This window comes from Cuculus canorus, chromosome 19 (genome assembly GCF_017976375.1).
Source record: "Cuculus canorus isolate bCucCan1 chromosome 19, bCucCan1.pri, whole genome shotgun sequence".
NCBI classification, from domain to species: domain Eukaryota; kingdom Metazoa; phylum Chordata; class Aves; order Cuculiformes; family Cuculidae; genus Cuculus; species Cuculus canorus.
The window spans coordinates 8,873,151-8,894,292 of NC_071419.1; the positions used below are offsets into that span (position 1 = coordinate 8,873,151).

General features: G+C 45.1%; 1 protein-coding gene across 1 annotated transcript in view; it reads right to left on the minus strand.

Moving 5' to 3' along the window:
- PAPPA (pappalysin 1) overlaps positions 1–21,142 on the minus strand; it is a 183,923-nt gene that overhangs the window by 48,389 nt on the left and 114,392 nt on the right. The window contains exons 11-13 of the mRNA XM_009569421.2: positions 10,019–10,132; positions 9,489–9,624; positions 6,310–6,523 (exon numbers count right to left, since the gene is read on the minus strand). Of these exons, the coding sequence (XP_009567716.2) occupies positions 6,310–6,523; positions 9,489–9,624; positions 10,019–10,132 (464 nt within the window). The remainder of the gene's footprint in view (positions 1–6,309; positions 6,524–9,488; positions 9,625–10,018; positions 10,133–21,142) is intronic.

Genomic DNA, 21,142 nt, shown 5'->3' on the forward strand with positions numbered 1-21,142 from the left:
AAAGGCTTTGCTAAACTGGGGCCTTAGTGACACAATCCTAGAAACATTAGTATTTTAACATGTTTATAGAGAATTCTAACAATTAAGCGCAACTCTTCCTTCCTCACATAAAAACAATCCAGGACTTCCTCTTTCAAAAAGCTTACAGCAGCCAAACTTTCTTTTCCTAACCCTGGGGTCAAGTGCTTTTCCAAGAACTCATCTTAACACAGTGCCCCAATTATTTGTTTGCTCCGTGACATCTCCGACACATGTATAAGCGTAGGTGAGTATAAAAGCTTGTGGTATGCACTTGTTAGGATAAGAGCCATAATATTAGCTACTGTACATAGGAAAAACTTCCTTTTCTACAGTTCAAGCCAGAACTGGGCTGCAGATCAGAAGAACTGGAGAAGCGGGCCTGTGCGAAACTCAAGAGGTTCAACAAGGCCAAGTTCAAGGTCCTACACCTGAATAGGGGCAATCCCCAGTTTCCATACAGGATTGGGGATGATGTAAGTGAGGGCAGCTCTGTGGAGAAGGACTCGGAGGTGCTAGTTGACGAGAAGCTTGACATAAGTTGGCAATGTGTGCTTGCAGCCCAGAGGCCAACCATATCTTGAGCTGCATCACAAGAAGTGTGGCCAACAGGGCGAGGGAGGGGATTCTGCCCCTCTATTCCTCTCTTGTGAGACCTCATCTGGAGTATTGTGTCCAGTTCTGGAATCCTCAACATAAGAAGGAGACGGAGCTGTTCGAACAGGTCCAGAGGAGGCTGCAAGGATGATGAAAGGGCTGGAGCACCTCCCCTACGAGGACAGGCTGAGAGAGTTGGGGTTGTTCAGCCTGGAGAAGAGAAGGCTCTGAGGAGACCTTATAGCGACCTTCCAGTACCTGAAGGGGCTACAGGAAAGCTGGAGAGGGGCTGTTTACAAAGGCTTGTGGTGATAGGATGAGGGGCAATGGGTATAAACTGGAGAGGGGCAGATTTAGACTGGACATAAGGGAGAATTTCTTCACAATGAGATTGGTGAGCCACTGGCCCAGGTTGCCCAGGGAAGCTGTGGCTGCCCCATCCCGGGAGGTGTTCAAAGCCAAGTTGAATGGGCCTTGGGCAGCCTGAGCCAGTGGGAGGCGTCCCTCTGGAGGTGTCCCTTTAAGCTCCCTTCCAACCCAAACTATTCTATGATTCTTTGAACTTTGGTTTTGTTCTATAACACCATACATACAACTGACATAGAGATAACCTGAGGGTGTTTCTAACAAATTTATCCTTATAGTGGGTTCGTCTTCTCCTCTGTAGAGATTCCCCTAAAAGCAAGAGCAGATTCTGTCTCTCCAATCCAAACATAGATACACCATATTGAAAAACAAGGGCTGCTAGCCACATTCCTTGTTGTAGAAATAAAAAAGTATGAACTGCAAAGGTAGCAATGAATTTATCTTCTTCAGACTTCAGCTAAAATACATCAATCTTCTTGTACTAATACAAAATCTCGAAGAACATCTACTCTGATCTTGGTGCTTGATGAATTGGTGAATCTGTGCTGACTGCATCCCTGGAAGAAGATTCCAGCCCTTTCCTTTTAGATATTTGCCTTCAAAACTGGTCCATGAGAGTCATCAAAAGAGTAGCATCACCTATGGTATCTTCAGTGATCTCATTGCCATTTCATTTCACCTGACTCCAATAATGATCACAACTAAACCTGAATTGAAACTGATAGGGTCAAGAATGCAAATAAACCAAGAGATTTACAGCAAACACTTGATCCAGCACCGGATATTCTTTGGCAGAAAGAGAGGTATGAGCCAGCACATCCCTACCATTGTCCCCAGCCACTGGCAGGGTAATGGTTTCCCCAGGGACTGGCTCTGCCTTCAGCCTGGGAGTGTTTCATCACCCAGTGCACCCCGTTGTGTGAGATACCCTGTTTGGGGGGTCCATGCTGAACTGATAAACCTCTCAAGGCCCCTTTGCCTGCCAGACTAGAAGCAGGAACGTGTGCTTGGGCATTAGCAGTCCTGTGGGTCTCCCTGCCAGAGTCTGTCCAGGCAAACAAAGAAAATGCATTGCCTTCCACTTTAATAAAAGCCAAATGATGCTGTTTGCCAATTACCAAAATGGGGCGAAGGTTAAAAACCCATTGAATTATAACACATGTCACGGACCAAAGCTTCTATGATTAACAGTTCTGTGAGAAATTCATTAACTTCACCAGAAGCGAGCTGACAGAGATTGCGCTTAATGACAGAATGCAGGGCAGGGGAAAGGTGGCCGAATTGGGAAAGAGAAAGCTGCATTAAATCACAAAATAAAAAGAGACGAGGAAACCCTTTTTCCCCCTTTATAAAAAAAGGCAAAACCATAACCAGTTATAAAGGGCGGTTGCATTCGTTCCACTGCTGAAGATTTATCTTCATCATTTCTTGTTGGGGAAGCTGACAGCAGGAGAGAACAAGACAAAGAAAAGAGCTGGAGTGGGCTACGTCTCCCTGGGGCTTGTTTGAGGCGGCAGAGGGTGACGCTTGAAGGACAGCCCTCCGCGGAGACTGGGGAGATGGCAGGCAATGCTGTGTTGGCCAGCAGTGGGTCTTGGTCTACGGTGCTGGTCCCCCCCCAGCTGCCATACAGCCAGATGTGCACACTGATAGAGGAATGGACATTCTAAATCTCCCTTACAGAAGCAATTTTGCAGCCATAGGAGTGAATTTGTTCCAAGATTTAACCAAAGAAAAGGAAAATCTTGCTACATTAAGTAGAAAGCACAAAGAGCTGCACGATGTGGGGCGTGCACATTGGACAGTGAGGGCAGCCAGAGCCTGCTCTGGGGTGGGGAGGCTTATCCTCGTTACAAATATGGAGTTAATGGGGGATTAGAAGGCTGGAAACTCCTTAAATCCACAATTCTGACAGTTGAATGGAGGTGTCTACCTGGGTTTTCATGCCTCCTCCCTGCAGTCTCCAGGAGAGGCACAAATGGAAGCAGGCAGGATGGAGAAACGGACGGGTCTTGTGAAAGCGGCACGGAAATGCCCGAAGTAAAACAGCACTTCAAAAGGACTGCCTTGCCAGGGATGGCAGACCCCCAGCTGGTGTTTCCTACATGGTAAAAAGAACAAATCCTGATTTCTGAGGAACCTCTGGGAACAGCAGCCCCAGTACACCAGGCTTTCTTGCTTCTGGAGTGACTGTGGTGTAAGAACACCCGATTTCACCGTCCACACTGTCAGACTAAATAAAAAATACTAAAAATAATGTAATAATTTGAGCTATAAAGCACAACAGAAGAGCTAACTGGGCCATTATATCAGGTCTAAGGATGCAACGTGAAAATAAAGCATGTTGTTTCTACAGCGCAACTCCAGCAGCGAGGTAAACTTTTGCTGAAAACAAAAAGAGCCTGTGGTCAGCTGCAGCAGAAAAACCAACAACTAGAAAAATATAACTGGAAAGTACAGAGTATTTTTTTTTTCAAATGTCTTCAGAAAGATGGAATGGATTTTCAAAAGAGCTAACGATGACTGAGAACAACTACCTATGAAGTTCAATGGGACTTCTGCATTTAAGCTCCTTTTCCTCTTCTAAAATATTGACTGTAATATATATTTTAAGAAAGAAGAGTGAGTGTATGTTTTATTTTCAGTTATTAAGTTGTCACTAACCCATGGGAGTGATCCATTCACCCTCAAAATAAAAGCTGTGTTAACTTTTAAGGGCCGATATATTTCTTTTCCCTCACGTATTTAAAATCTGCACCCTTGCCTGGAAGTGTCTGTATCTGGCTATAAATCCTCTCCAACTAAAATAATTCTCCTTGAAGAGAGAGAAATAATATCTCTTGTAGAGAAAAGCCAAAAAGCAGGCGAAAATATCCACGTTGACCTAAGGAAAATGAAAGCGATAGAACTGATGCTTACACATAAGAAGGAAAGTTCCTTTAAAAATTAAATAAATATTTAAAAAATCATAGAATCATGGAGTGGTTTGGATTGGAAGGGACATTTAAGCCCATCTAGTTGCACCTCCCTGCCACAGGCAGGGACACCTTCCACTAGGGCACCTTCCACTAATCACCTTAGGCAAATGCAACCAGTAGAGAGAGGGGAGAAGGGAAGAATGGGCAGTGTGGGAACTCAAAAGGAGTCTGATGGGGAGACCGTGAGCATGGGAGGCTGAAACCCCACATCCACCTTCTGAACTGGTTAAGAAGAAATTTTAAAAACATCCTTCTTTCTATGTTCATAGAATCACAGAATCATTACGGTTGGAAAAGACACTCGAGATCATCCAGTCCGACCATCAACACTCCACTACTGTGCTTATTAAACCATGTCCTGAAGCACATCTACATGTTTTTCAAACGCCTTCAGGGACTGTGACTCCACCACTTCCTTGGGCAGCCTTTTTCCAGTGCTTCTCCACTCTCTTAGTTCTTCCTGAATTGGTAAAAGAAGCAAGGAATAAGATGGCAGGTGACAGCCAAGGCATCACCTATTTCCTGGCTGCACAACTTAATGCACAACTTTCTCTACATCTTGGATACCTGAACTGCTTCAAGTTTCTTGTATAGAAGAAAGCAAACGTGGTCACTCACAGCAAACCCATCACAAGGCAAACGGGAGATTTTTGACTATAGCCTATCATCAATGGGAAAAAAAAATACCACTGATTTCAATAGTCTTTGGATCAGGGCTTTATTTCAGAGAGTTTCTACTTCCTTGACTGACACAGGAAACTTTATGATCAATCTAGCGTTGTAACCTGCAAGACCTATAACGTTACTTTGAGCGAGTGAGGCTCTGATGGAAGTTTTTGAGAGCAAGGGGCTGAGATGGTTCAGTGCATCATGAAAACAAAAGAACGAAAAAAAAAAAAAAACCCAAACATTCAAGAAGGAGAAAAAAACAGAGGCAAACGGCGGGTGATTCTTCTTCAAGGGACTTCTAAAGGTTAGTTTGCTGGGCTGCGGAGGCTCAGAGAAGCTTTGCCTGAGGGGAATGCATTTTTTATTAAGGAAATAACTTTCTAAACACAAAGCACTTCTAATTTCATAAGCGAACAAACGGTTCAATTCCTACTGAAAACTTGCAAGGGAGGAATGTGGTCCTGCATCTCAGTCCCCTCGAACTCCGTCCCTTCTCAACATCTCCTTCCAGTGGGTCTTTCTCGCTCTTTTTCTGTCTTACTCCTGCACTGAGATTTGGCCGAACTTCCAAGATTTCTCATCTGAAACTTGATGCTGCTGTCTTTGGGCCTCTGAATTTATAAAACCTATTGCACAGAACGATCAGCCTCCTCGAATCTAGGTCAGAACACACTGACTGGATTGATTTAGCTATAGATATACTCCTTTTTAATTCTATTTTCCTTTCCTTCAGCCCCCTCTCAATCTCCCCCCTCTTCCTGGAATAAAAGCAGGTCCTAAAACCAAGCCAGAACATTATCAAAAAACCTGACAGCCTGCTTAGGAAGCTGAGGAGAGGTTTGCTGGGATCTGCGACTTGTTTTACTATGCTGCTATGGGATGACAACTACTCACAACTTTGAATTCACAAAAGGGGGGAGAAAAAAAAAAGATTCTTTCAGGGATTTTGCTAAATTCTCCCCTCTTCTTTTCACTGCCTCACTGAAAGGATCCATGAAGCTGCCGCACCAGAGGCCATGAAAGGTCACAATCTCTGTGGGATGCTGTAAAGCAGGGACTGAGAGGGGTTGGTGGTGATCTATTGATGTGTCTGTAATAACAACAAGAATAAAACGGTAGCCATAAACCTTTCATCCTGGGGGGTCCCACAGAGCTTTTCAGAACATGGGCCGGATCCGGAGAGGTACTAAAGGCTCTTATCCAGCCATAAAAGCACCACGAATGCTGGTGGCCAAGCACCCACCGCATAGGGCCAAGCACCTTGCAGGATCTATCCCCACTGGGGCACAAGCATCACTTTGTCTCCATGCGACCGCTCCTGTGGGAGGTCCCTGTAGCACTTCAGCAGTGCAAAGTCGTTTAGATCGAAGCCAGTGTGTCAGTGGCGAAAACGATGCCATACGGGGTAATGTATGGAGAGTTAACTGGCCCCAATTCCAAGCTTGGGATAAAGGAGGGAGGAGAAAGGAAGAGGAAATAATTCACTAACAGTATCCCGTGCGGGTTAAATGTCCCATCCATCCTGATCAATGAGAACACTGCCGTTTTTTTACCAGCAACACAAAAGGGTCAGCAGGGTTCAGCTGCTGTGCCCCTCCTGCCTCCTCTTAACCCCCGGCACAGGCGGGCGGCGCAGGGGCGGTGGGTGGCGAGGTCGAAGGAAGCAAGCTGACAGGCTCACCTCTGCTCTGCCGGGCTGTAGGTCTGTCCTCGCTGGCAGCTGCTGATGGTGATGGGGTCGAAGTTGTGGAAGGAACGCAGGGCCACCCCGGAGATGGCCACAAACTGGGAGCTGAAGCTAATGAGGACAGCCTGGGTGTGATAAAAAGGGTGACTGAGGTCATGGATGACGGGGATAATCAGGGGATTGTTCCTGCAGCTCAGGACGTGGACACCTGCCAGAGGAGAGACAAGATCAGAGGAAGGGTCAGACTTAACACAATTGCCTCCCGAAGCCATGGGCACTTCAGAAGCATTTCACCCATAGGAACAGCCCTATAGAGCTGAAAAGTTATGGTAAGCTGCCTGGAGGGGCTTCCCAAAGCGCTCCAGAGAGCTTAGCAGAGAAGTATATCCTTCCAGACAGCTGAAGAAAGGCTGCCATTCTCTCGGCGAGCGCGGCAGACTCTCAGAACAGTTTCTTTAGACCACAGCTACATTTCTATTGTGCTCTGTTAAATCAGGAGCAACCATCACGGAGGAAGCGGAGTCACACTATTGTAGAACCGGTCTGAGAGGACAGTTGGAGCCTTTATACCGCGCATCAAACGGTGCTGGCAGGCTGGGTGGCTTTGTGCACCATGGGCAGTGCACCAGTGGTTGGTTTGTAGCTGTGCATGTCATTAGCACTTAGCGTAAAACTTTTTTTTGCATGAACTCTACACTAAATGGCTCCACTTTTGATTTTTTTTTTATGGTTTTCAGCCTCAGGGTATCTTACTCTTTGCTAAGAAAGGCAAAGATGGTCCTGAAGAGAGAAATGAGAGTGATGGACCCTCTGAGAATTTTACAAGTGATCTCATCTGAGAAGAAAATAATTGTGTCTTAGGAAAATAAAAGCGTCTCAAGAGGTGAGGTGCGCAGAAGCACCAGAGAGGTGACAAGGAGACTTCTTAATCCCTTTTCTCCAGCAGAGACAGCACTCAGTGACAGTTGGGAAACAATTCCCACCTTCAAGTAGTGGCAACCTGAATTCTAATGGGCCAAATCCATCTCAGGGGTAACTCAAAGGACAGACAGCTGTCGGCTGGCCTCAAAATTCATTAATTGAGATTCATGGCCTGACGGCTGCCTGCAAAGCCCTGCCACTACGGCTCTGTGGCATCGCTCCGAGGATCAGCTTGGCTCCAGTTCCATTTGCTTCACTGGAGCTCCCCCAGCAACAGCTTTGGCCCAGGCCCTTTGGCTACCCTGATACACTTCTGAATTTGAAAATAAAATAAATTCTATTTGCATGTTTAACTGGCTGAAGGACTTCTAGTGTTAGTATTTTTTTTCCAGTTCAGGCTTCTTGACTCAAAAGGGAAGAAATAAAAAGAGTTTTCATTTCTCTCCTTAGAAAGGGATTTCCTGTGAATTGAGACAGACTTCTGACCACTCTCTTTAAACATCTATCTCCCACCCTCTACTTAAAAAAAAATCTTCTTGTAATAGAAAAAACCAAACCAAAACAAAAAAAAAGTAAACCTCCTTTTGTTTTGGTCTTTACCTGACCCTGAAATAACCTCCCTGTCTCCTTGCCTCCCACAGGTATTTTGATATCAGCTCCTTGTGGAACGATGCACATTTCTCACTTACAAACAGGTGCAGTTAATACTCAAAATCCTGGGTTCCCAAATTCCTTGGAAGTTTCTGCCTTCTCTGATAGAAAGCCAAGAAAGACCTTGTGGTATGAGGCTGTTTATTCACTCCAATTTCATTCCTTGCACTCAGGTGGTGTCCACAACAAAACAGACCCTCAGAGCTGCACTGCAGTGGCTGATGCTTTCCGACCCTGACAAGGTAAATGAAGGCTGAAGAGGTCAAGTTCATTAAACTAACCTGCCTTTACTAGCAATAAACCACTCAAGGTAGTACAGTTGCCCATGGCAGGGGAGTTCAAGCTGCCTCCGTGCTTGCTCCTGTTTCTGTAGCTTGGCATCCACCAATCCTCAGCAGCACTTGCAAAGTACCCAGAGGCTGAACTCAATGTCTACAATGGCTCTAAAATAACAGGGTGTTTGACATCCCAACCTCTCCATCTCCTACCAAGACTCAAGACAAGCTTCTTCTGAAAAGGTCAGAGGGGCTTTGCCATGATGAAGGCAGCGTTTCAGCTGTGATGATCTCCAGGCATCACTCTGAGCCGTGCCAAACTCACGTTGCTATTTCACCAAGGATTTCAAAACCTTACCCTATTTCCTCTTTGCTTCTCTTTCTTGTCCCCTTTCTCTCACAATCTGTCCGTCTGCCTTTATACAACTTCACATTAAGTATTTGTTTTCAATCATTTGTTTTTTGGAGGGAGAATGCTATGTGCCCATGTTTTGCAGACGGAGGAGGGTAAGACTAATCCAGGGGCTCTGGCAAAGTGGGAGCTATCCTGATTCAACTTGCGCAACTTGCTATGATTTTTGTTTTGTACTCGGACAACAGACACCACATAAACTTTCTTTCTTTTCCTCCACAACCCACCAAATTATATATTATCCAGGACAGTCATCCAATACCTGTCGCTTGTGTACATCCCTTCTTAACACTAGTAGGAGGTTCATTTGAGTTTCAGCTTGTCAAAATTGCAAAACTATGGTAAAACTAAAAGCTGGGGGAGCAAAGGGGTATTTTTACTTAAAAACGCCCTTCATGATAACACAGTCAGCTTTCTTCTCTTCTCAGTGGAAAAAAGGGAAGGGAACAGCAGGAAAGGGATTACATAAGTCCTACCCTAGCACAGAGTTGATACCTAGGGTGATCTCCTTGGTCCTGGAGCTTAAATGCAGCCAGAACCATTAGTGAAGCAGAAGTGTTTGCTGCACCAGCTGGTGAAGATCCCTCACTCTCTGCTACAGTAGTTTGCCCGTACCATTGTCAGTGTCTCTCCAGGGAGGTGCTGTGCAGGAAGCATTGAAACAGGGCTTTTTTAAAGACTAAAGAGGAACTAAACACTTCTGAACATACATTGAACAGGTACGGAGAAATATCTGTATAAAATGATGCATCATTTTCAACAAACTCCAGTGAAAATCAAGTCTCGGAGCATTATGCAACCACTGTTTGTCTAATCCTGCAAAAACTGAGCAGGAGTATGGGTCAGTTTGTGAATGGGGGTACCAACAGATTAAGCAAGCAATAAAGAAGGTGGTTAATAGAATATAGTCTTACCAAGATCATGGCTTTGCTCTTTGGTGTCAAACAGTTGCACACCGATGGTCTCCTGCTTCTGATCCAGGTAATAGGTCCCATCAGTGACCAAGTGAACTAGGACTGCTGCAGCTACCATAGGCTGGGAAAAATAAGCCTGGGAAAACAAAAGCCCCATAAAAGTTCAGGTGGAGAACTGTGTAAAAAAAAACCCAAGACTCAGTGCAGGACATTAAAAACAACAATTCCCATCTGAGGTCACACTGAAGTCTTCTCTTCCAATCTCTCCTACACAAACTAGATAAACTCGAGTCAAGTAGCCCTGCAGCTGGGGGCTGTAACCTTTCAGAAATTCAATAGCCTTGTCACAGGAGGGGACTTCACCACTAACTCTCTAGACAGCACTCAGAGACTTTGTTTTGCACTAAACATACTTCAAAGAAAGGAGCAGCTTGGCGCTGGGAAGGCTGTCCTATGATATTTTACTTATCAGAGAACCTTCGTCTAGGCAGGCAAAGACGAGGCTTCTGAATGACACGTGTGCTTCCTACCTTCAGCCAGAAAATAGTCTGTGTCATGTGGGAGTACTGGAAGTTGGCCGTGCAGGGATACCAGGCATACTGAGAGACGCCGTCATTCAAGTCAATCACTTTAGTTCGACACAACTGCAGGACAAAAAAGAATCATAACAAAACAGATGTAGATGACAGTAAGGAAGGATTATAACTGTTTAAAGTAGGGAAAAAGCATCCTGGTGCACTGCTAGAATAAAATAATACACATTAATGGTGTTTCTAAATACCGTGAGATGATTCAGAAGTTAAGTTTCCTGGTCTTCCACTAGGAAATACTTAAACATGAAAAGGAGATAAAGACTCACAGCAGCTGGATGGCAGTCAACAATGTCCTCTTGATTTGGTATGAGGTCTTTCACAGCATTCAGAACAACTTTGCTCCCACTCAAGTGGACCATGACTCTTCCCACTGGAGTCAAAGTGACGATCGCTTCTGACCATACCAGCTCACAGCACAGACAGTCTGCAGATGCTCTCCGCAGTACTCGGGCAATGTCCTATTCAAACCTGTGTGTTACTGCAACCCCAGGGAAGCCACAGATGGTCATGTAAACTCAGAAGCAAGTGTACTAGGAGAGTCCTGTTTCTACAGCACAATTTGAGCAAACCAGTTTCTTGTTTCCTTAACTAAGTGCAAGCAGAATCACTTTCTCCCTACACCTGTAGCGCTTTCCATGGCAGGAAGCAGTGAGATTATAAGCAAACCACTCTTTTCAATTAAGAATGAGTAGATGAATCCCAAGTGCTGGCTGGGATGGATGAAAAGCTCAAAGAAGAAAAGTCTGAGTTTAAGCACCAGAGAGCCTTACAGTGCTGTCAGTATGTAAAGCGTAAAAAATGAAGCTGCAGGAAATGGTAGGATTTAACTTGAAACAACACTGCTCAGGAAAGCTGCTTCAAACAAGGAAAACGCATGACCAAAGCTTTCATTCCCTGAATAAGAACGAGGATGGAATTGTCCACCATACAAATGAGTACAATTGCATTAGAAAGATACTTCCAGCTGAGGCTCTTGGAGCATCTGAAGGGTTCCTGTTAAGATTAACAACACTATGGTGAACTTGGTGACTGTCATCACCAGAGGCATGGAGATAGAGGGAATTCCTTGTGGTCACACAGTACAGCAGCAATGGAGCTATGGATGTGACCCGAGAGGCCAAACCATCTCCAGCAGTTGTGTTAGCCACAGGAGAGCCCAGGATTGACCACACAGACCACCTGCGCCAGGTGCTAAGTGGAGCCACGTACTCCTGGGGACAGTATTAGATTTCTTCCCAAGACCAAAGCTCAAACTGAGCAACCAGGTGGTGATGTACTGTCAGTAAAGCTGTTCCCATAAGCAATTTCCCTGATTAATAAAGCAAAAACAAAACCCTGAAGCAAAACAAGAGAATCAACAGAGGAATTTTTAACCAGTCAAAATCCTATGCCCACTTGGTAATTCTGCACTGAACTGCCCTCTTTGTCTCGGCAGGCAAAGTCTGGGCAATGCAAAGACAGTCTGGGATGCCTGGGAACGAGAAACCAGATTGGCTAAAAGTGAGGTAATCACCTCTATAATCTGAGTCCCTCAAGATCCAGCACAGAGGAATCCATGGACAAAACATAAATCAGCTTTAATGGGCTGGAAGAAGATTTTTAGTTTATTTATTTTTTAAAACAACTGGGACCGAGCTTCATTGAGGCTCACCAGTGGATAGTGTTACATTTTACAGCAGAGCAAGGCTTTACATAAACTATCTTTGGCATTTGAAATCCAGGCCAGCAATTCGACATGTACCATTTCACAATTCTCCCTCCTTGCATTTTCAGCAGCCCGTCTCTTGTTGGGAGCATGGTTTTTATTTTAATACCTCTCCAGCCAGGGAATTTATCTTACCCACATCTGCAATTTATATGGTCAGAGAGCTCTTTGACATGAACAAAGGTCTCATTACTTTTATATGAGTTTTTTTCTTATTCTTGTATCTCCTCCTGTTCTATTGGTCCAAAAAGGTAGTTGAAAGAAACAAAAGTACTGATGTTTGGTGCATTTTAAGTGCCACTTAATGGATGAGTGAAAACCTGTATTAAGAAATCACCCAGACCTTCACTAAAAGTTTGAATCAAACCCAAAATAAACCCCTGCTGAGGTGGGCTGGAAATCTCTGATAACTTTTAAATGCCTTGTTTGATTTGTGTGTGTGTGTGTGTGAACTCTGGCACTTTCTGCTTCTGCCTGTGAATATTAGCAAAAGTCTTAACATCGCATAAAGAGCCTGTGTTCGAGACATCTGCAGCCGAGGTGTGCAGGCTCAGTAGGCTGGTCTGGTTTGAACAGGTTAGATAAGCTTCCTCCTGCTGAGGCTGATCCATCGCTACTCAGACAAGTGTTTCAAAGCTGTACTGGGGTAAAAAGTTCTTTTCGGAGAAGAGTATAATTGAGAAGTGTGGGAAAAGTCTACCAGATACGACATTAAAAGTGGCTACAAGAGCCTCTTCTACGCTAGCTGCTATCCAGTAAACTTAGCTACCGGCAAAAAAAAAAAGTTCAAGATTTTGTGATAACATCTGATTGGATAAACACTTCCTATCACCGACAGACTCCACCACCTCAATAGGCTCCAAGGCACGTGATAAACACATCCCCTTTTCAATCCTACCCAGATTATGGGGGTCACACCACAACTGCAAAGTCTGAGAACCATTTGCTGGGAGGGTCTTTCACACCTTTGCTTTTAAGGCATCCCTAGAAGATGGCAGCTACGTGAAGGCAGTTTTTACTTCAGTATCACCACTTTTAAGCTACAAGTTCGAATGGCGTGGAAGACGGAGCATCATCTCTCTTCATGGCTACAGATTCATAGGAGTATTTGTGCTTATGAGAAATAAATCATTTCCTAACGTCTTCTCTTTGCTACAGTGATGTAAAACAGCAGCTAAAACACCTGACAGCTGCGGAGGGGAGAGGGGATAGATGTTCTTTTCATTTCAGGGTGTTACCAAACACTGAAGTATTTGCTTTGAAGAATGACAACATCACATAAGACTTAAAGCTTTACTCACTGGGCCTTATCCAGGTTCTCAGACCCAAAGAGCAAATGGGATCCACAGGAGCTTAGTATCTACTCCAAAGTATTCAGGGACTATTTGTGTCTACTTACTGGAAGCCCATGTCATACCCCTCCCTTGGAAGCTGCTTTCAATTAAAAGAACTGATGTCTGTTCCTCTTGGAGGTTCTAATCCAGCTCGTCTCCCACCCACACATTTTGTACACAGACATCCAGAGACAGAATGAACAAGGCCAGAGAGCACTGTGGGATCTTCCCACAAGAGGGAATGCCTGGAGGATTCCCTTTGACTGACTTATACAACCTCTTGTCAATCACAGGGACAACATGTTCTTCAAACCTCCTCTCCTGTTTTTCTTCTTTTACTCAAGGGGACCAAGGAATGTGTCAGCAGAAAGGGAAAAGTGATATATCGGGAGAGCTTAGTGCATTGCCACATCTAAAACACATTCACTATTGCAATCTACCACATTTCCTCATGTTTTCCTTCAAAGTAATATGGGAAAATTTGCTGAAGAGCAAATATTAGAAGGCACCCTTGTGAACGATTCCCAGCTATCCCATGACTCCAGGCAATGCTAAGTTGTGTTGATGGGCTTCTGTTGCAGACAAAGTACAGGTTAAGGATTACTGATGCTGTGAACTGGGCTCTGGACTAGGTCCCAGTCTGACTGTGCCCAGTGCACGGCCCCATTTCAGCCTTCTGGGCAGCAACTGGTTTCTCTAGGCCTGAGGCCCCCATCTGTAAGATGAGGATGACATTCCCCTATGTCACATGAGTATCTTGTGGGCTAAAGCCATTAGTCACAAAAAGCTGCTCAGATGTTGCAAAAAGAAGGGACAAACAAGCACATACAATGTGTGAAATATATCCTTCCCCGCAGGAGTGGGTCACACACAACTAGATGCCACCCCACTCCATCCTTCCCATCGAGCAATCACAGCCAGGCACCAACAGGCTTTGCACACACTGGTGGCTCTCGCCTCTCACATTGTAACACCAAGGTAATTCGAAAAGCAGACAGGCAAAGCTTCTATTTAAACTACGATGCTGCCCTGCTCAGCCCTGGCATATGGCTGACGCCGCGGCTGGAGTGAACGTGCCTGTCTGCATGCCCGCAGGCGGCTGTAAACAGAGCAAATCTGCAGTGCGCAGGTCTGTCTGCTCCCAAATCCCATCTGTTGTCCCATGGTGGGGCTTCCTCCAGACTGTGTCTCCAAGCTAAATACGGCTGCGAAGGGCCATCGCGAGCACCTGTCCATCAGGGAGTAGGGAACAACCTCCTTTGAGGGGCGAAGGGTGGATGTGGTTCTCATGCCCCAAACACGAGGCTGCTGCCTCTCCTTCCTTTCTAGTGGGGACTATGCTGCTGCAACTTCTGCACGGAGACACACAGTGCTGTGGGTTTCTGGGCTGAAAGACCCCATCCCATTTGCAAAACAGCAGCCACAGAACAAGCAAGAACTGGATCTGTTGGTAAAACCCACAGTATTTGTGGAGCACACAACGTCCTGAGTGAAGTTGTACAAGTGCTCAGAAATACACATGGACTGATACGAAACCCATGGAGGCACAAACAGATCATGCTCTGTTGTTTGAAGATCCAGATTTCAACTGCAAGACTGAAATGGAATTAATCTACAATTTTTAGCCGAGTGCTCTGCAGAATGTTAGTTCTGTTTAACTCAACACATGCCAGAGAATCCCCACCATGACATAAGCAGCATTTTTAACACATCCCTTACAAAGGAAAACTTTCTCCATCGCCAGACATGGGGGCTGGCAGTCACCCAGACGTTTCATTCTTAAATACATTATTGTTCTCGCAGACCTAAGGTTAATCTTACCCAAGGATGAGAAACTATGGTACCGTTGCTAAATATCAGAAAGTTCCTGCTTGTTTATTGCCCAATATTATAAGGCAGCTTGACTGCCACATGGACACCACCCAATTTGCTGACTATAACACAGACCTCCAATCTGTTCTGAAAGCTGTTGCACTGTTCTTCTCATTTAGGCTGGGAACTGGGTTGGAATTACAGAAAAAAATGAAATTGCCCACATTACTGAGTGGTGAACTATTAAAAAGGGCACCATTTGGGTTCCAACAAACACCTCAGGAATCAGCCAATTTCTACGATCATTTCAAACCTCAGAAGCCCACAGAGCTCAGATGGAAATTGTACACTCAGGCTTATTCAGGGGACATCAGAAATTTTGCTCTAGGTTTTCTTCTGGATTCTGGTCAGAAATTTTTTGTTCTACTTATCAGTGTTCTAGATTTGGCCTGTCAGAAGATTTGAGTCAAAGTTGCCTGCCCAGCTATGAAAATCAGTATTGGGTTCCTTCAGGTTGGCCTCTAAAACTTAAGGAAAACATTGAAAATTACTTTCTGCAAACTGGTATATATATTCGATTTTCTTGTGCACTACCAGCGAGTTTAAAGTACTCTGTTGTTATAAAAACAAAACCAAAAAACCCCAAACCAAATCCTAGATTCAGCAGCAGGGATTATGAGCATAAGATGATCAGAGAAAGTCGCATCCTCCCTCCACCAACAACCTTCTTACCTTCTCGTCTGCTGCTTCTTTCTCAGCAGCAACTTTTCCTCCTGTCTGATGCTCATAAACTGCTGCTTCTACTGCAACCTCCACCTTGTCGCCTGTGTCTACTTATATAGTTTACTGAGTTTCATGATTTGTCCGCTTTTGCCTGTTTTCATCGGGGCACTTAGAGGTCCGATGGCAAGAGATGAAAAACTGCAGCACATCCTGCTGCAGGACAAAAGCACGCAGGCAGGTGATCATCAGAAAAGCTTAATCAACTGCAAGCTGATAAAACTCCTGGGGTAACCCACTGATGCTATATTACTCCCAGACTCCGTTGGCTCAGGAGTAAGAGGAAACCTCACCGGTCAGTTTTACCCTGTGTAATGAAGACCAGGATTTGGATGTGAGTTTGGGAAGCAGATTACATCTCCTGCAGGATGAAATAAAGCTCTGTTGCCAGTTGCTGTGTCCAGTCTCAGCACAACCACTTCCCCGCTGAATCTGGAGCAGCTGATGGTGCCTAGACCTAGCAGACTTAGTCTTCAATTATCACATTCCTAAATCTTTCTTAGCACAGATCCCCAATCTTCAGCTGAAGGTTTGGCTGCGTTTTCAGTAATGGCAAAATGACCTTTATGTGTATGAAAACACCGCAGCTGATACAAAATGGCATCAATAGTTCGTTTGCAGGGTGATGTGGTGATTAATTCCTCTACTTTATAGTAAAAATGATAATGTTCCATTTCCAAAGGGAAATTTCCTTGGCTAGAGTTTTGGATGTAACACAGGGCTGTGATTCAGAAATGAGTGGGAGATGTGAGCGCTTTTTTGTTGTGTCATATAAGTAGGTTTAGTTTCAGGAAAGCGAATTGGAGCTACGGAGATTTCCATTAGATGATGGCCTAGATTGCATATGTATTCAATGTGTGTTATTAACTTTAGCTTTCTCAAAAAATGCACTTATTTCACTTCCAAAGAGTCTGGATGAACAATATATTTCCATTTTTAAATCATGCAGACCTGCATTCTTTGAGCTTTGCTTTGAATTTCTGTTATCTCCAGATTCAAAGCAAACTTCATTTAAAACCGGTGAGTTCAAATCAAAATCACAGAAAACCATAAACTTCACATGGTATACTTGAAAAAACCTGTAAATCAGCTCTGACTGGCGCTATCCCAAACCTACATTTGCTTTGACACCCAGCCAGGTGCAATCAAAATATCTAGGATGCTAGCTGGACCTGTGGAAAAAAACAATACGGAGTTTTGATTTTACAACAAAAGCCTAACTGGATGATTTTTGCACTGTTCAAAGGATCACCCCAAAGATACCAGTTGAAATGGGGCCAGAGACTACAGAAAAAAAGTAAGAAAAAGGAGAAATAATTATACTCATGGACTTTAATAGTCTACTCATCTTTTGCACAAGCCCACAAATAATACCAGCATTTGCAGCACATGATTACAATTTGTGCACGCCCCTGCTCATTTCGCCACTCAGCAATGGATACTGGAAGGATGTGAAAGCAAGTGGTGTGAAAAGCAAGCACACAGCATGACAGAATACAGTCTCATATAGAATAATAGAATGGTTTTCTTTGGAAAGGACCTTAAAGACCATCCAGTGCCAACCCCTCTGGATCAGGTTACTCAAAGCCCCATCAATATGGTCTTCAAAAGCTCCAGGGATGGGGCATCCACGACTTCTCTAGGCATCCTGGGCCACTGCCTCACCACCCTCACATGAAAACATTTCATTCTAATACCTAATCTCCCCTCTTTCAGCTTTAAACCATTCTCCCTTGTCTCGTCCCTGCACTTCGTGAGCAAAACCCCCTCCCCCCCAGCTTTCCTGCAGCCCCTTTCAGTACCAGAAGCTGCTCTAAGGTCTCCCTGGAACCTTCTCTTCTTCAGGCTGAACAAGCCAATCTCTCTCAGCCTGTCCTCATAGGCGAGGTGCTCCAGCCCTTGGATCACCTTTGTGGCCTCCTCTGGCCTCGCTCTAAGAGATCCATGTCTTTCCTGAGCTGAGGACTCCAGAACTGAATGCACATGAAAGTATAACTGAGCAATTTGCCATGTGCCATATATTAACTCATATCAGAGGTTTGCTGTTTCTTGAGCATAGCAGTAGGACATAAAGATGCTGCTCTCAAACAACAGGATCTTCCAGCACAGCACTGCTGGGATCCCACACAGGAGGCATAATTCTTAGAATTAGCCCTATATTGCATTCTGCAATTATGTTCAAATTCACAAATACATCTACTGGTGCAAACAGCAGCTAAATGCAAGCCTCTAGACAGACAGCCGAAAGAAACGGCGCCCAAGCAAGACCTTATACCTTCAGTTTTACAAACATCAGCTTCGTTAAAGCTGAAAGACATTTTCAATCTGCAGCAAAAGCTGTCTACAACATCCACATTGCTGCTCAGAGAAGTGCGAAGGCATTATAGACTGATAAGTGCTTTAACAGACTGTATATCCATCCACTGGAGAGCGAGGTTAAACAAATACAGTAGCCAGAACATTATTGTTGGCTGCACACTCGGGTTCCCAAACTGCCTGTCTCTAACTCGAACCAGCTAGGTCCACTACAGCAGAGCTCGCGAGTAACTGCGGGCCAAGGCTGGCCATGGGGGTGCTGCGGCAAAGGAAAACAATCCCATCCCATAAGCTCTCACCACCGATGAGTAAAGCAAAAGCTTTTTCCTTTTTATTTTCCTTTGACTGAAGCATTTCATTTGGGAACAGCTGGCATCGGAAAATCAAACTGTAGAAAGCAGAAGGCACACCATGCTTCAGAAGGATCTTAAATAGCTTTGATTATTATACCAGTGGATCCAGTGCGCTGGATCCATTGTAGTTTTGCTGTTTTGGCACTTCTGAAAGGCAAAGCAGGATTGGACTTGTTACAATTCACTTGTTAACATCCTCTCCTTCCTTCCCAATGCTGGTCCTATAAATATGCTTGGATGAAGAAAGCCTACAGCTTGTTAGAGAAAGCCCAAAAGCAACAACAACAAATCCCTAAAGATCTTCAGCTTGATGAGGATTTCTCCATCAGAATAACACAGCGGCTGAGGTGGACAGAGATGCTTTAGAAGCACTTGGTCAACATTTCCGATAGGTTGAGACAAATAGGGAAAAATTAAGGCACATATTTTTCAGCTATCAAGAAGGAAAAAAACCATGATGCTTTTATTTCCAGCACAGTAGGAGTAGATTCTGAATATCCCTGTACATAAACCCACCTTCCCAGAACTGCCCCCAGTGTACACAGGGCACGGGAGCAGCTTCCAAGGGATGTGAGACAACACAGGTGCTACCACGAGCTCGGAGGATCGCTTGCTAAGCTTCGCCTGCGGCTGAAGCAAACAGCCGTGCAGTGGTTAATGTCAGCTCTGACCACATGATCACATTCAGGAAAGGTCAAAAGAGTGATTTTTCATTTAAAAACATCTGTGTGTTTAAAGAACAAAACTTTCTCATGTGCAGAAAACCAGGGGTTTCCAGCACTTTTATTTCCAGAGTCAAAGTCATGCTTTTCAGCTTTGTTTAGGGTTATGGACCATGTAAACATGCTGTGTAAACCACACGCAACCCTCATCACACAGCGTTTCCACATGGAAGGATAATTGGGGGTGCAAATCTCTCTCTCCCGGGCTCCTTTTCCCTCTGCAAGTGGCTCAGCTTCCCACACCGCACTCCCAGAGAGCCAGCCAGACACCCAGTTGTTGTCCTGCCCTATATGAAGACGTACACATGCCTCTAATCCTAAGGGTATAAGTCTTCTCTGGGCTGTCAACAGGCCTTAATTGGATACATCCAGGGAGATGATACATTGGGAAGAGGCCCTGAATTTAATAGCAAGAGGGAAGGCTGTGGCAGGGCTCCCAGGGAGTGCAGCAGGGGGGCACGGAGAAGAGCTACCATGTGCCTGCCTGGGGAGCCGACTACAATTACACCTCAGAAGGCAAAGCCTTTCGGTTTCCCATCCAACTAGTCAGCATGCATTAATTAAGTTTAAAACCTCTGGCTTGTTTTTCTTAATACCTGAAGGCACTTTTTTGTAGTTTGTGTATCAGGAGGTTCCTCCTCGCTTCATGGGGCTTTTCCCACTGAAAGTGCAGAGTAACAAAACCACCACCGTGCAAACAGGTTCCTTGGAATGAGTTGGGTCATCCAGGGAGAGTCCACAGAGCAGGAGCCAGCTGCTTCCTCCAGCCTGTGGTCATCTCCATCCAAGCCAAGATTTGGTTGCAGGTGTGTGGAGAAGCCTGTTGCTTCCCTCTCCCCTCAGAACACCCCCGGTTTCTCTGATTAACTTCAAACTCCAACAAATTAAGCCAAAAGACCACTCGGAGCATTTCATCCTTGATGTCTCAGGTTAGTAGGGGAGTCCACGGAAACTCCCAGCTGCTCCCAAAAGAATTTACTGGGGGGATTAATGTAAGAGCATCCCCTGTGAGAGGAAGCGCACGGCTCCTTCGGCCTCCCTGCCTCCCAGGAGCAGGCTCCAGGAGGATGGACGGGGAGCACAGGGGGTGGAGGAACTCACAGCTGCTGAGGCTCAGCCTTTCCCACCAGAAACAACCACAGGGATACAGTTAAATTGCCATGCAGCGAGGCTTTCCTTTTCCAGCAGGTAAAGGCCACAAAGAAAAATCAGTGTAGCGCACCAGGAGCAGTTCTGGTCTGCTAGAAGGGCAGGTATTTCAAAGACATTTGGATGGAGAAAGGTGGAAAGGTCACTTCTACCCTGTGCTTCAGCTTCTCCTCTCTGAGAAGAGACTTGTCTGCTCTGAGAGCAATAACGCAAGACTTAATTACCAAAAAATGGGAAAACAAGATCCACTGCCCGAAGTGCTAAGTGTAAGGATTTTGGCCCAGTGACTTAAACGGCTAAGCAGAACTTGATGTTCTCCTGAAACGAGGGCTTCTCCCAGCGAGTAGGTCCATGCACAGACAGATAACAGCACTGATAACACAAATAACCATTTCCTGGAGTGCATTACGGTTTGCAGTCGGACCCTGAGGCTACAGTGGAAACCCAGTCGCGCTGCTGATAGCACGGGGAGCTGGGCCTGCTTACCAGATGGGTGAATCATGGCTTCTTATCAGATTCACCACTGAAATGCCCTCAAGGGAAACAGTGATCCTCCAACTTTACAGGCAGCATTTCCAAAAATGAGCACTGATTTGGGGTTTCTCAACAGTTACAGCTCCAACTAAGGCAGCACGATTCAGGAGAGGGTTAGAGTGGCTCTAGAGTTTATCCAAAGGTTGCCCAGTTTTGTTCTTCTGTCTTTTTAAAGCAGATACTTATTTGCAAGTCGGCACTTTTGATTCAAAAGACCTTCAGGACAGCGCTGGGTTCATACCATCCTCCAAAAACCATGCCTTTTAGAGACATCTCAAGATGAACACCCTAAAATTCACTGGCATCCAAAACACGAGGTCTCTTATGACAATGTGGGCTAAAACGCCTCCAGTACT